Here is a 15012-nt window from a genome sequence, read left to right as displayed (position 1 = left end):
AATAATTAAAACTATAAAATATAATAATTAATCATATTCGACATTGTTTAAACAAAAATATTGTTAAAAGAAAGTACATTTGTGGATTTATTTATTGGAATCCAAGCAAAATACAAAGGCAAATAAAGAACTAAGTATTTCTTTATTTATTAATTATTTTAAATTGGGAAGCTGTACGGATAGATCGTAGGGGTTGTACCTTATTATTGTTAATGTATAATATAGACTCCCAATTTCTCAAAGAAATGAATATGTAAATTCGTTGGTCACAAGATGAATATCGTATTTGAAGTTACAAACCATTTTTTTATAGAGGGCGTCATAATTGCCACAGGGGACAAAAAAATCATTAATTCAACCCATTCTTGTAGGACCTTATGCGGAACACAAACAATTTCAAAAAAAAAAGGGCAATTCCACTCGTCTATTTTTTTGTTGACGAGTTTAGCGTATATCAAATCTTTCGAAACTAGTCTTAGCCTTTTTTGGTTGACATATCAATTGGAAGAATTGTTAATTTTACCGACTTCAAGTCAATTTACGTAATTCATCATAATCCTAGGGTGGTCAACCCCAAGACTAGTTGAGCTTTACTCATTGCTTTTTTAAGCCAATCCTGATAATTCCTATACATCATGCTCTGATCCTTTTTAGGCCTGATTCTGCTTCCAGTATAAATATCCCTACATGTATGACAAGGTGTCCTATAATCCTGTCTCGCCTTTACCTTATTGATTTCCATAGCATCCTTTGCTCTCCCGCATTTCCCAATTTTAATCTTTTTTATTCACGGCGTTTTTGTTGTTCGCTTATTATAACACTGCATTTTAGACGCTTCTAATTTTTTCTTTCCCAATGTGTCAACCATCCACGTTTCGCACTCATACATATAAAGCCGTGCTCGAAAGGGCACTTTCAACAATCTTTTGGAGTTCCTGAATTAATCGTTCGCGAACGCAGAAGTGATTTTCTTTTGTTAAAAGCTACTTGAGCCTGCGTTACTGTTTGTTTTACATCTCTATCTTTTTTTTCATCCTGACTTCCTACAGATATCGAATATCGGCGACTGCTTTTAGATTTCATCTCCCATTTTTATATCAACTCTAACCTTACCTCCACTTCCTCTGCATGCACCGACGTTTCGCCTCTAATATAATAAATCTTATTTGCGCCTGATATATATTTTATTATACACTAAAGGGGAAGAAATAGAGCACAGTACCTTGCTTTTAATCATATTAATCGTTATCAGTTATACAATTTAGGCAAAACGTTCATCGACTATAGACATACACATTTTCTTGTAGGCATTTTTTTATATCTACGAGTGAAATTGCATAATATAGTTTTCAACTACGTCTACCTGAAAACATACCTACCTCTCTCGAAACTGTATAAAACTTGCCCAACACTTAAAGACGTTTCAACAACCCTCCAAAGCATTAAACTGCATTTATTGAACTCCTACTATATTATTATTTATTAAATAGAATATTCCTGTTTGACTGTTGTCAACTCGCCACCAGTGTATAAACTGCACATGAGCGTACCCAGGGAGGCAGGAGATGGCAGCTGCCCCCCTGGAAATCTCGCAGAAAATGTATGAACTCGCCTAATCACTAATCAAAGTGTAAACGGGACCTTATATGCTCACTTTTGAATAAAATAGCAGAAGTCGAATTAAACAATTAAAATAAAATAAAAATGCATAGTCAAATTTACTTTTATTTATTTAAGGATGTTTGGGAGGTACAATCGGAGACAAGAGTACATAAAATTAGAAATTCGTGATTAATTAGGTTTTGCAGCATATCATGAGGTAAATAAATACTATCTATACTAAAAAAAAGTATACGATTTGAGAGAAAATTCCGAATTTGACCAAAAACTTTGAATAAAATAAGAAATGACGAATAATATGGAAAATTTTTTAACTGAATTTTGACAGTGAATATGCCTTGATTTCAACTTCGAAACAAAAAAATATTTAGTTTCAATCTTTATTAATAATGAGCGTAAAACTTTTTAATATGTTTAAATAATAATTAAAACTTTAAAATTGCATTTATTTCAGACAATTATAAATATTATCATTATATTATCAAGTAAAAACGAGATTTTCAGCTAATTTTTCATTTTTTCCTCGATAACCATTTAGTGAATTTGAATAACCTTACGCTAAAGTGATTCTCCAGAGTTCAAGTTACTTATTATAAAAGTTTGAAATTTCTGGTAGCTTTTTTTCTGTTAATAAAAATAAATTTAATCTGTTCGGTTAACGAATCTCCATAAAATGACATGTAAAATTACAATTTTTTAAAATTTCAATAATTGTTTAACGGTTTAGTGAATCGATTTGTAATTTTTACAGGAGTTTTAGAATTGAATGAGGAACGTTTTTCCAAATTTTGATCTGTTTCGTAGCATTTTGACATACCTCCCAAACATCCTTAACTACCTATAAAGCAGGATCATTTGCGGCTGTTTGCCCTTCATATGCCTAATGTTTCATATAGGTGCCTTGGTGTAGTGTGTATGACAAAACAGCCGCGGACGATTTGACCTAAAAAAAATCTGACTTGCCCCCCCCCCCCAGGGCAGAAGCTGGGTACGCCCATGAATATGCAGATGTATTTATACATATATTTGTGCTTTTTGACTTTTACATTACATAATTGTAGTAAATTAATTTCTGATAAAAATTACGAGCAATATACCGCTAATAGAATTGAATCTATCATTTATACATAGCTGAATCAGGCCTGCTTTGCATATGATATAATAGCACGTATCCTTGTATACTATAAAGTAAGAGCCATTAGTTAAACAAGTCTACAACGTTTCGTTTATCTGAACCGTTTATTTTCGTTAAAGTTTAACAATCTCAGACTGTTCTAACGGTTGAGTTAAATTAAGGGTAGATCTGATTAGTTCACGCAGAAAAACGAACTGGCCAACAAGGATACCACCATGACTCCCGCCAACGGTAAATTATCGTCTTAATCCCAGTCGGTAGTGGGATCTGTGGTCTTAACTAAGGTCGTTGCCACGATTTGATTTCCGACCGTTCATTTCTGCTTGAAAAGTTCCTTTGGAAAATATCCAAATTTTTACACTCAATTTTCACATGTGACTTAATTTTACATTTCAATCTTCACTTACATACGATAAATTATCGTATCGTAATAATAAAAGTTCGATCATTAAAAAAAAAGAATAGTAGCTAACAAAACAATAATAATGATAACTGTTGGTATAAAAAATATTAAGTTGTTTTTTGAAGATTATTTAAAACCATTTTATACTCTGTAGAAAAACGGATTTATTTAATTATTTATTTTTTAAAGGTTATATATCAATTGAAATATCTATCAATTTCCTTCTTCCTGGTCCCTCATGGGATTATTAAAGAACAGTCCGAAAATATGTGTTCGATTGAAAAAGCTGACTGCCAATTTTAGATATCCTTTTATTATTGTAACGCTTTCCTTGCCGAACCGATATTGGATTTTTTTATGTCAAGCCAATGTGTTTATTTATTACATTTTATAGGTTTATAGGAATTATCGAATGAATTTCATGATATTTGCCTTCAATATTCAAATATTTAGCTTCACTTAATCTACTGTAAAACTTCCCATTTAGATATAGGTACACATCAATATTTTTCAATTTTTTATAAAATTTAGTATCTATAAATTTTAACCTCTTAGTGATTTTGAATAGATCGGATAACTAAAATTTTCAACTTTAAATGTTCTTTGCTTCGTTCATTCCATTAATCTCTTTTTTTACAATTATTAATAAATCAAATTTTTCAGCTTCCTTCTATCCATTCTATCTTCTATTCCATCTCCTAAGATGAATCTAAACTCCTTTGCTGTCCATCCGATTACTGTTGATTTGTGGATTTTTTCCTATTCCCAGTTGGATAATCGGGATTAGGAGCTTCCAGAGGATCTTTAAATAACATTTTGAAGTCCTATGCTGAACTTGAAGTAGATGGTTGAGACTCTTTTGCTGAATGCTGATCATTGGATTGCTCTTGGTTGATGGATCCGACACAAAGAGTTCGTTCTCTAGTTCCAGAAAAACCTAGTAATTACCCACTATTGAATTGGGGTTACCATCTTGTCCCCTTTTGCAACATTGTGCAAAGAGTTTCCAGTCTTTGAGCAACTTTTCACATTTCTATTTTACTTACTCCAACTTATAGCTTGCTGAAGGCCGGGAAGTCCCCATCATCGGTTGTGCTGATTGTTGACCCTTTAAAGTCCCCAATCGTATTTTATTTGTAAGTTTGTTATAAAAATTAAATACGTTGTTATATGAGATTTTTTATGAGAGCTTCGGGATTTATCTTATTAAGCAGATAATCCAGGAACAACAGGAAGAGAGGTAATTATTGTTTTTTGTTTTACAAAGTGGTGCACTAGTTTGGTTTTAATAACAAAAACTTTAAACTAGTTATTTTTTCTCTTTAAATGGTCTCCTATAGGAAGTTTCACTTGAAAAAATGCTTCAACAGAAGGAGGCCAATCCAAACTTTTTTTTTTCTATTTTGCAACAAAATATTTTACATGAATTGAACTACTGAAACAACGGATGCATTTTCTGATTTTCTCATTTCTTTCAATCGCGATCACGCTTAGTATATAAATACTCCCTTACTCTATCCAGCGACTAACAAACGGCTTCTTGATTTATGTAGCGCGAGAAATGGTGCGCTAAATAGAATTGGCGAAGCAGGCGTTGGATTGGAAAACGTCCCAAATGGATAGTTTAACTGTGGAACTGAATGGGACTGCTGCAACCGGAAGGAAAATGAAACTAGCTGTGCTATGAGGTTATCCTATATGTACACTCTGGTTCAGACGTGATCAAAACCGAGGCAGTAATAACACGTATCAGTCTGGAATTGAAAATGTCCAGTGCAGTGAACATTATACCGATAATTCCTAATTAAATAATGATTAGGAGGAGGGGCAATGGTAGATAAGATAAAATATTAACGGTTGTTAATACGAACTTTGATTTTTGGTAACGTAATTTTGAAAAATAAATCAACCCGATGTATCTGTATCAAGGATTAAAAACGATGCCTACAAGGAAGCATTATGGAATAGTAAAGCTATAATATCTAACTCATTCCAACAAGAACAGGCAAATAAATTAGAGTTTAAGCTTTAGAGAAAAGTCGCCCAATTTTGATATTAAATTATCTCAAAACCCCTTGACATTTTTTTTGTATTTGAATCACAAGACGAAAAGTCTTTAATTCGAAATTAGACCAATTTGCTTTCAAATCAAATAGTATACATTCCAATCTTATCTTCTAACACTTTAAAACAATCACAAATAAATAAAATTGTTAAAATAGGAACAATTCGGATGCATTTAGAACACAAAAAAGAGAATTGTAGGTTAAATAACCTTTTTTAGTGTCCCTATTCTGGCTTAAAATTCACTTCAAGAATTTTTTGTTTTAATCACCTTATCTTCAATATACAAGTTTCCCAATTTTATACAAGAAATAGTAATGACCATCAATAAAAGAACAAGAAAAGTCTAAGATAGCCTTGGTCTTCATCTTGATCAAGCAAATTCAACCTTGATTTTACTTTTCGACAGTATAGTTGGTTTGGTTCGGTCTTGACCTTGTTCTTGTGAGGTCTGCTCTTGTTTTTGCTAGACTCATCGTAACAGTTTAAAAAAATTAAAATTATATATAAACGTGATCTCCTTGTAACATTGCAATTTCTATCCTTACCATTATGAAATTTTGACTTCTGCAATTATCGTTATTTTCAAGGATAAAATCGCTCAAATGAGCATAAAATTGTTTCCTTTTTCGACCAAAACAACTTTTACTATCACTAATAGGAATAATGTCATAACATTTTGTAGTATATCCAAAAATTTGGTAACCAACAAGATAGACAATTTTAAAACTTCTTTATCTATAAAAAAAAATATTTTTTTTAAATGCCCTCATCATCATAAGGACATGCACCTTCACTGTCCTGAGCTAATCTTCGCATTTCCCTAGAAAACTAGAACATTCCACATCCTCGATTATTTACGAACAATAATATAATGTTAGAAATGAAGAGGTATTGGAAAGAATAGGAGAACAGAGGACTCTATGGAAGTCAATAAAAAATAGGCGAGATAGGTTGGTAGGACACCTTCTGAGGCATGAAGGTCTAGTCAGAGACATATTTAGTGGCAGAAACAGGAGTTAGGAGGGGTAAAGGTAGACCTAGATTAGATTACTGTTTGCAAATGGTTAAGGATGTGGGCTGTTCTAGTTTTAGAGAAACGCGAAGTTTAGCTCAGGATAGGAAAGAGTGGAGGTACGTGTCCAACCAGTCTTAGGACTGACGATGATGATGATGAGTCTAATGTAGCCTATAAATAAAGGTGTCCTATCAACCTATCTCGCGTAATTCTTGTAGACTTCCATATAGTCCCGCTTACCTACATGTGTGACTTTTGTTAAAAAGTTTAGAAATAAAATCTCAGTTACTTATTTCTTTTTATCATATTAAATCGCCTTGTCCGTGTGTATGCAAAGTAAGTTTAAAGGTCATCCTGCTGTTTTTCGTTATCCATATCGATGAAACATTTGGATGATAATGTATCTACATTGGCAGCTTAGGTAACTGCAATTTTAGAAGTTGGAAAATGCAACGAAAAAGAGACCATAAAATTTCATATTTCCTTTACGAACTTTATACGTCACTCGACATTATTTACTAGTTACAGACAACTACTTACTTACCTAAGTACCGACAGTAAACCTTTTTATTTTCCGTGACTACTGACTTTACAAAGACAGACAGACATGATGCATCAGATAATGTGGCGCCAAATGAAATTTAAGGTAAAATATTCGGATAGTTCTTGTTGAAAGTTGCTTTTGATGTAAAACGTATTAGAACTTTTATTGCCCGCAATGGAGGCGAACGGGCTATAAAATGTTTTCTACCAATACGGGTCACTTCCATTTCAACGATATTTTTCTCAGATGCTAGCTGGTAATATTGTTTAAATGAAACCTATAAAAGTAACAAATTTTCATGTTGACTCAACGTAACGGATAATAAATGACTTTTATGTATCTCTACTTCTGTAATTAAACGACCGCATTTATTGAGAAAGTAAGTACATGCTCAGTGAGTACAAGAGTATAAATAATCATTTAACTGCAAGTTAAAAGCTTTAAAAGTTATCAGTACCAACCATATATGCGTGATTGTCTTCTCACAATCAGTCTATATTAATGTAATACTGTGAAAATTAATTTTCAATTTTTTTACCCACCGCCGCAGCTTAATGAGGGAAAATTTGTTGCTGTTGTTACAACCTCGCCGGGATCGAACCCGGGAGCTTTGGCTTAGTGATCAATGCATTGATGCGCAACAAATTTTCCCCCATTAACCTGAGGGAGTTTATGGTGGATAAAAAATTGAAAATGAATTTTCACATTAATATTTGATATTAACTGCTAGTAGTCAACCTCTTTCATATACGAGGGCGGTTCAATAAGTAGCCGTGTTAGACATAGACACCTTTTTTTTTAAAATTTGTGTTTTTATTTTGCAACATAGTCCCCTTTTAGAAAGATACACTTCTCCCAACGACCCTGCCATTTTTTTTACCCCTCCAAAAAATAAGATTTGTCGAAATCTCCAAAATCCCACCCCTGTCTCGGCGATGACTTCCTCGTTTGTGCTAAATTTCTTTCTCGCTAGTCATTTCTTCATGGTAGGGAACAAGATGAAGTCGCAGGGAGTCAAATCGAGCAAGTACGGGGTGTGCGGCAGCAAATTCATAACGTATTTCATGCATTTTGGCGGCAACAACTCCTGATGAATGTGCCGGTGCGTTATCGTGTTGAAAACGCACCTTCTTTTTCCTCAAATGCGTCCGTGTCTCCTTCAATTTTTTGTCGAAGCGGTCCAATAACTCACTGTAGTATTGTCTAGTGATCGTTCTTCCTTTTCCTAAAAAATCCGTAAAATGATTTCCTCGGTAACAACGTTTGCCAGGCTTCCTGGTCGCTCCTATCAAAAACGGATCTTTGCCCACGTTTAAATTCGTTGAAGCAATATCTAACTGTGGTCGTAGATGGCGAAATGTCTCGATAAACAGTATCCAACTTTGTTTTCATCTCCTCGCATTTATTCCCATCCAAAAACAAAAAGCGAGTTACCGAACGATACTGCTCTTTTTCCATCTTAGCCAAAATAACGAAGCACGACTGAGTGGAATGGCTGCCAAATTCAAACTAACCTATCAATCAGTCTAAAATTCGGTTTGACGTGGTTTGATAGATGGCAGCACACGATGACAACACCAATTTACCTCAGGAACGTCCTCTGTCTTCAAACACGGGTACTTATTGAACCGCCCTCGTATATAGTATTATATTAATGTATACTGTAAATAAATGATATGTACGTTTTAAATGAATAAATAAAAGAGCACATCTGAATAGCTTCTAGTTCTTTCTTTTCATGAATGTGTAGAAATCATGGTTTTATAAAAATGATAACATTTTTAATAACATACTTAGACATAGAATCTTCACAAAATATTGTTTGTCACTACTGATTTTGTGATTAAATTTAAAAGATTAATGATTGTAAAGATATGTTAATTTAATATAAAGCTATCACTAATAAGTAAATCATACCGTTTCTTTATTTAACAAATGTTTCACAACAATTATTATTAATATCAATCAACTTCACATAAGTTCTTGTATGTATATAGTTAAGGGTCAACTATAGGTAAAGAGAAATATTCCATTCCTTGGAATGATTTATTACAGGACATCAACACTCATTGTCAGCAAAGAAATATTTGAAGCAAGGTCGGAAGTTGTAGAAAACTTTTAGCAGTTTAGAGCAAAAACATTCGACTACGACTACTCGCAAGTTTTAGCACTTTACAAAAATCATCATAGTTCCATACAACTTTGCTCGGTAATTACCTAAGCGATATTCCTTTGGTATCTTAGCTAGTATCTAAGGGTCATTCTCCTGTAGAAGTAGTTTATGGTAAGGACAACGCTACATAGAACGAACTGATGTTATACAACAAAACAGAATGTACAGGTCTGACGAAGGAAGCTGGCGAGCGGTCGCGCAGGTACTTGCCCATTTATGACCTATTTGGGTAAGTCACTTGGAACCGATACACAAATACAGGCCTGACGCTGGAAGTTGGCGGAAAATTTAAAATGGCGTTGATGCGCGGTGGCAAAAGTAGGCAGTTTTAGGTATAATGATTGCAGTCCTCTTTCTTCAGTATTCCTATCAGGGGCGTAGATTAAATATTTAAAAATAAGGATCAGTGAGCAAGTAATAGACAGACAAACTGAAGAACTATTTGTTGATGTTGGTGACAGTGATAGAGATTCCCTTGATGACAGTGAATGTGAAAACTAACTATACAACAAAAGTAATAGGTTTATTTTTTCTTTTTGATAAGTTATGTTTCTACATTATTTTCTAGTACGCTACTGTCCTATCTGTATTAATACTATAATTTACGCCTACTGAATGCTTACAGATCTGACAAAGGAAGCTGGCGAGCGGTCGCGCAGGTGCTTGCCCATTTATGACCTATTTGGGCAAGTCACTTGGAACCGATACACAAATAAGCTTCCAGTAGGCGTAAATTACAGTATTTATACAGATAGGACAGTAGCGTACTAAAAAAAAAGTACAAACATGACTTATCAAAAAGAAAAAATTAACCTATTGCTCTATCACTGTCACCAACATCAACAATTAGTTCTTCTGTTTGTCTGTCTATTACTTCCTCACTGATCCCTATTTTTAAATATTTAATCTACGCCCCTGATAGGAATACTGAAGAAAGAGGACTGCAATCTTTATATCTAAAACTGCCTACTTTTGTCACCGCGCATCCACGCCATTTTAAAATTTCCGCCAGCTTCCAGCGTCAGGCCTGTAAATCTGTGAGCTTTCAAAGCACATTCATTTCTAGCAAAGAGGCCAATATTGCTTACGTTTTAGGTCAACCATAATATTTTGGTGTAAAATAAAAATCCTTTCTAACAATGAGTGGTAGTTTGTAATTTAACAAACAAAGTTGAATAGAATTTAAAGGAGTTACATTTCAAATTGGGTATCCCAAAGCTGGGAATTTCACTTTCTGTGACAAAGGTCGGACATAATCGCTGTTCAAATCAATAGAAGGACAGAGTCACTGACCACAAAACCTTTGTAGTGCTTTTAGGTCGTCGTTAGCGAAATATAATTTCCGGTACATCATTTGTCGAATTGCTATTTCTATCTATCATCAAAACGTTTACTTCATTGATTCGTTCAAACAGTTTGGTAATTGAGCAAAGAAGAAAACGCTTTAATGTACTTACATTTCGTAAATTAATAACTTCATAAATATTACACACTAAGCTTCTTTTATAAAAACTATTACATTGTAACTAGTACTGGCACACCACAAATTCTTATTTAGTCTAGTAGTACAATAATAGTACAACCAAATTAAAATTGCGAGTTACTACCTACCACTCGTTTAGTAAGTCAATAAGCAATATTTAAATTGCGGAAATAATGGATTCTAATTGGGATTCAGAAAAGTGAGTCAATGTGGTGAAACGAGTGACCGCCTTCACTCATGTTGATGATTTCCCTGTCATTTTTTACGTTTCCCAATAACTAATAATCTAGGCAAACATTATTATATTTTTCCGTTAATTATTTATTGTCCTCAAATTATTATCTTAATTTTTTTAAATTAATCATTTTTAGCTAATGATTAATGTAAATCTACGGTTCATTATAAATTAATTATATATCATAAACCACTATAAACTAGCCTACTCGTTACGCTCCACATAAAGGTAATAAAAACTGTTGCCGTGATCGCTACACAAAACAGGATTGAATGTGATGATCCTGGATGCACAGTTAATGCAATTTTCATGAAACGTGACTGAGGAGTATTCTCCCATCTTAATGAGCAGTATAGAGTAGATCAACAAGAAAATAGAGTAAACACTCACATGCTTGAGATTCTACTCAGAGGAGTAGTGTGGAAGGGGATAGAGAGTGCCAGGGGCGGTGCTGGCGCAAACGTGGGGGGCGGCAAAATTGTTTTCTTCATATTAGATGGAAGAATTGTATATACATAGATTTTATAAAGAGTAACAGGCAGTTAGAGAACTTAAACCGAGCGGCATGGCCTAGAGGTCTAGACCATTGCTTAGCATTCGGGAGGACACCGGTTCGATTCCGCGTCCGTCTGCCTTGGTCCAAGTTTTTCTGTGGTTTCCTTGGATCACTTAGGCAAATGCTGAGGTAGTAATATTCCACAGATAATCTTTCATTCTCTCTTCTGTCTTCATTTCGTCCGTCTCATCTTTCTCACCCGAACCACCACTCACCCATTCCCACGATTCCTGAAAGCAGGCTGAAGAGGGCCTTCCGCCCTACCTTCCGGCGTAGTCCGGAGGGACTGCCCGCCCACCAGCATTACTGGCTGGTGGGAATGAAACACCCAAAAGTTTTTTTTTTTTTTTTAGAGAACTTAACCGGCAGGCATAACCTAGAGGTTTAGACCTTTGCTTTCAAGAGGACGCCGGGTCGATTCTGGGTCCGTCTGTCTTGATCCACGTTTTTCTGTGGTTTTCTTGAATCACTTAATCAAGTGCTGGAGCAGTAGTATTCCACAGATAATCTTTCATTCTCATAGCAAGCGAGGAATATAAAGACAGGAGACGAAAAATTAGAAGAAGTGACTGATTTTCGTTATGTAGGAAGTCAGATAATTTAAGATGGAAGGAGCAGAGCAGTAGCAATATAAAACAAAGGATAGCGCAGGGTCAATTTGCCTTCAATTTATTTAGAAACTCGAAAAAGATCTTTAAAGATGTATGTCAGGACACGACACTGTACAGGCGCGAAATGTAGGCGATGGACACAGCCGAAATTAGATGCGTTCGAAATATGGTGCTACAGGCGAACTATGAGGATATCGTGGATAGAGAAGTTTAGAGATGAGGAGGTATAGAAGCGAGATAGGTTGGTAAGAAACTTTCTCAGGCATGAAGGGTTAGTTAGACACATTAGAAGCAGTAACAGGAGTTAAGAGGAGGGAAGGTAGACCTTAGATTAAATTACTGTTCAGAAATAAAGGATGTGGAATATGTTTTAGTTTTAGGAAAATGCGAAGATTAGTTTCGGATAGGAAAGAGTGGAGGTACGTGTCCATTCAGTTTTAGGATTAACGAGCTTATGAAGATGATGATGAACATGTACACAAAAACTTTTTTTCTAATAAAAATTTGTTAAAAGCAACCGTCTTGTATCGGATGGACTAAAGTAATAATTTTAAAAATACTTACAGTCTCTTCAGATGCACTGTAGCCTTAAAAGCGTTTGGATGGATTAAATCCAATTTATTGTCAGTAAGTATTCTGAAAATAAAGAAATATATATTGGTAAAAGATTATAAATGTTGTTTTTGTAGATATGTATTTGAAACATAGTATCATATAAAACCTTTCAAATAAATATAAAGGAGACTGTGGTGTAAGAATAAACAAAAAAAAGGAAAAAGTCTTACCGTAAGTGTTGTAGTTAGTTGGGGTAAGACCTTTTTCATTTTTGTGAAAACATTCAAATTAAACAAAAAAACTAATTTTTTAACTCAGGTAAAATGCGTAGCTTTCTCTGCTCAAACAGTAGCCTGAATAGCAATTACCGCACTGCGATTTGTATCTCCTATGCATACCTACTTATAGGGTTGTTCGGAAAGTCATTTCGTTTTTTCCCGACAGAGGATTTAATTGTATTCTTTTGCACCCAACTTCAAATTTAAGCCGTATAATTTTTATACGCTTTGAGAGCTCGTATAGCAAGGCTTGTGTGNATGTCATTGTAATAATTTCTTGGCTCGAAAAGTGAGGGAGATGGCGTATGGTTTCGGACTAATGCTATCTTTTCCTGACACGCTTACGCACTATTGTGAGAGAGATGGATATTGTCCGAAACTTCGTTCCATCTTACAAATTAAAAGGAATACTCACCCCTAAATTACAACAAAAAAAAAATTATTTGAGCGGACACGTGTTTCGCCTACTTCATACGTGGGCATTATCAACGCGAGACTTGAAGTTGAGCGGACACGTATTTCGCCTACTTCATACGTGGGCATTATCAACGCGAGACTTGAAGTATGAAGTGGGCGAAACACGTGTCCGCTCAAGTAAAGTTTTTTTGTGGTAATTTAGGGGTGAGGATTCCTTTTAATTTTTAATTAACATTTTCCACAGTCTCCTCTTTCTACTTCGTTCCATCTCTTTCTTTCGTAGTACCACAATTTTAACCGCTAAGGCACGTCCATTAGTAGACGTTGATGGATGTATCTATTGGGTTGTTAATTCTACGCAGTAGTTTTTGGTTGGTGCCCTTTTCAATATGGAGAGCGATAAGCAGCATTTTCGACATATCTTACTGTTTTACTACAGAAAGGGTAAAAATGCTGTTCAAGCCAGAAAGAAATTGACTGATGTGTATGGAGAAGGTGTGTTGACAGTACGCCAGTGCCAGAACTGGTTCGCTAAATTTCGATCGGGCAATTTTGATGTCGAAGATGCACCACGTTCGGGAAGGCCGGTTGAAGCTGATAAAGACGCGATAAAGGCATTAGTTGATGTGATCCGGCGAAATCGAACAATGCCCCTTCCAACTGCACTTTTTGTACTTAACGGATTTTAGTAATTTTAAAAATCATCAATTACTATTCTACAATTCAATACGTTTAAAACTTACAGCAGTTAAAAATTATCTTTTTGTACTGATATGAGAAAATTTTTAAACGTATCTATTCACTTTTATCATAACATAATAAACGCTTAATAATGTGAATGGAAAAAAACAACGGGTAGTTATATTATCGATAATTTTCATGATAATGAACGTTATATATTATTTAATATTTAATAAACGTTTATAATTAACAAAGTAAACATACACAACAGTATATAACACTACTTAGTACCTACAAATACCACTCATTAAGAGGCAACTATTAGTCGAGAGGATAATTTTTCTCCAGAAATTTTTAAAAAACAAATTGCAAGACGTTGTTTACTACATTGTAATTATCCTTCACTGGCCGTAAAGTGTTTATCATTTTTACATATTTGTGAACAAATTTGGTTGTCCAAGAAACACTTTTACATAATTTTTTCATTCTGGAAAACTCTGAAATCAGAATTTCCTTTTACCTTATTACAGTTTTACAGATAATAATTCTCCTTTTTTGTTTGTTTTCTTTTTTCTGATCCTATACATCTACGTGTATATGTATCTCCCATAGCTCTGGAGGATAGCCCCCTTACTTGTTTTATTTTTTAATAAAATGTGAAACACTGCGTTTATCATATAATTTTTAAATCACAAAACACAAGCGATTTCTTATACCGAGTAAATTAATATGTAAAAAAATCACTTATCGTTTCCGTTTCCCCATGTTCATACTATCACGAGTCTAGTGCAGGCTCAAAGATAAACAAGAGTATCTAATGAACTACAATCCTAAAGGTTCGGGTGACAGAAAAGGTAAAGCAATAAAAATTACTTAGGAAGGTATTTTGGTTTACACAAAGAGTCTCGCTAAGCGAAATCGCTGTCTTTCAATAAATGATTCGAAGTTCAAATTCAAATATTCAAATGCCTAGAATTGCAAGAAGCATTTTATTTACAATATAATTGACACTCTCTCGCGTTACTAGAACCATTGCATGTTTGTCCTGCTAACACGATATTAGAGACGACGAAACAGCTCTTGCTGAAATCGAAGAAGATACGAGAGAGCAGTTGACTTTATTGATCCTTTTTAGAGTGCCGAGAGTTTGCTCTCAACCTCGGCGAATCTATTTCTCTTGTTTGTGCTCAGAAAAGTTATAATCTTGACGGAAATATTTTAGAAAAATATTACGTCATT

The 15012-nt window shown here is 34.4% G+C and overlaps 1 protein-coding gene across 10 annotated transcripts in view; it reads right to left on the bottom strand.

Annotated features, from left to right (window-relative positions):
- The window catches only part of LOC108733869 (lutropin-choriogonadotropic hormone receptor-like), a 210315-nt gene that overhangs the window by 49809 nt on the left and 145494 nt on the right, over positions 1–15012 (bottom strand). For all 10 annotated transcript variants that reach the window (XR_003232453.1, XR_003232454.1, XM_025980975.1 and 7 more), the window contains one exon: positions 12407–12478. Coding sequence is in view for 6 of the 10 variants with exons in the window: in XM_025980975.1 (XP_025836760.1) it covers positions 12407–12478 (72 nt within the window). In the remaining 4 variants the exon portion in view is untranslated. The remainder of the gene's footprint in view (positions 1–12406; positions 12479–15012) is intronic.

Source organism: Agrilus planipennis, unplaced genomic scaffold (genome assembly GCF_000699045.2).
Source record: "Agrilus planipennis isolate EAB-ADULT unplaced genomic scaffold, Apla_2.0 scaffold2, whole genome shotgun sequence".
In the NCBI taxonomy this organism is placed as follows: Eukaryota; Metazoa; Arthropoda; class Insecta; order Coleoptera; family Buprestidae; genus Agrilus; species Agrilus planipennis.
Note: the sequence above shows the minus strand (reverse complement) of the source record. Positions and strands in the feature narration are given on the sequence as shown.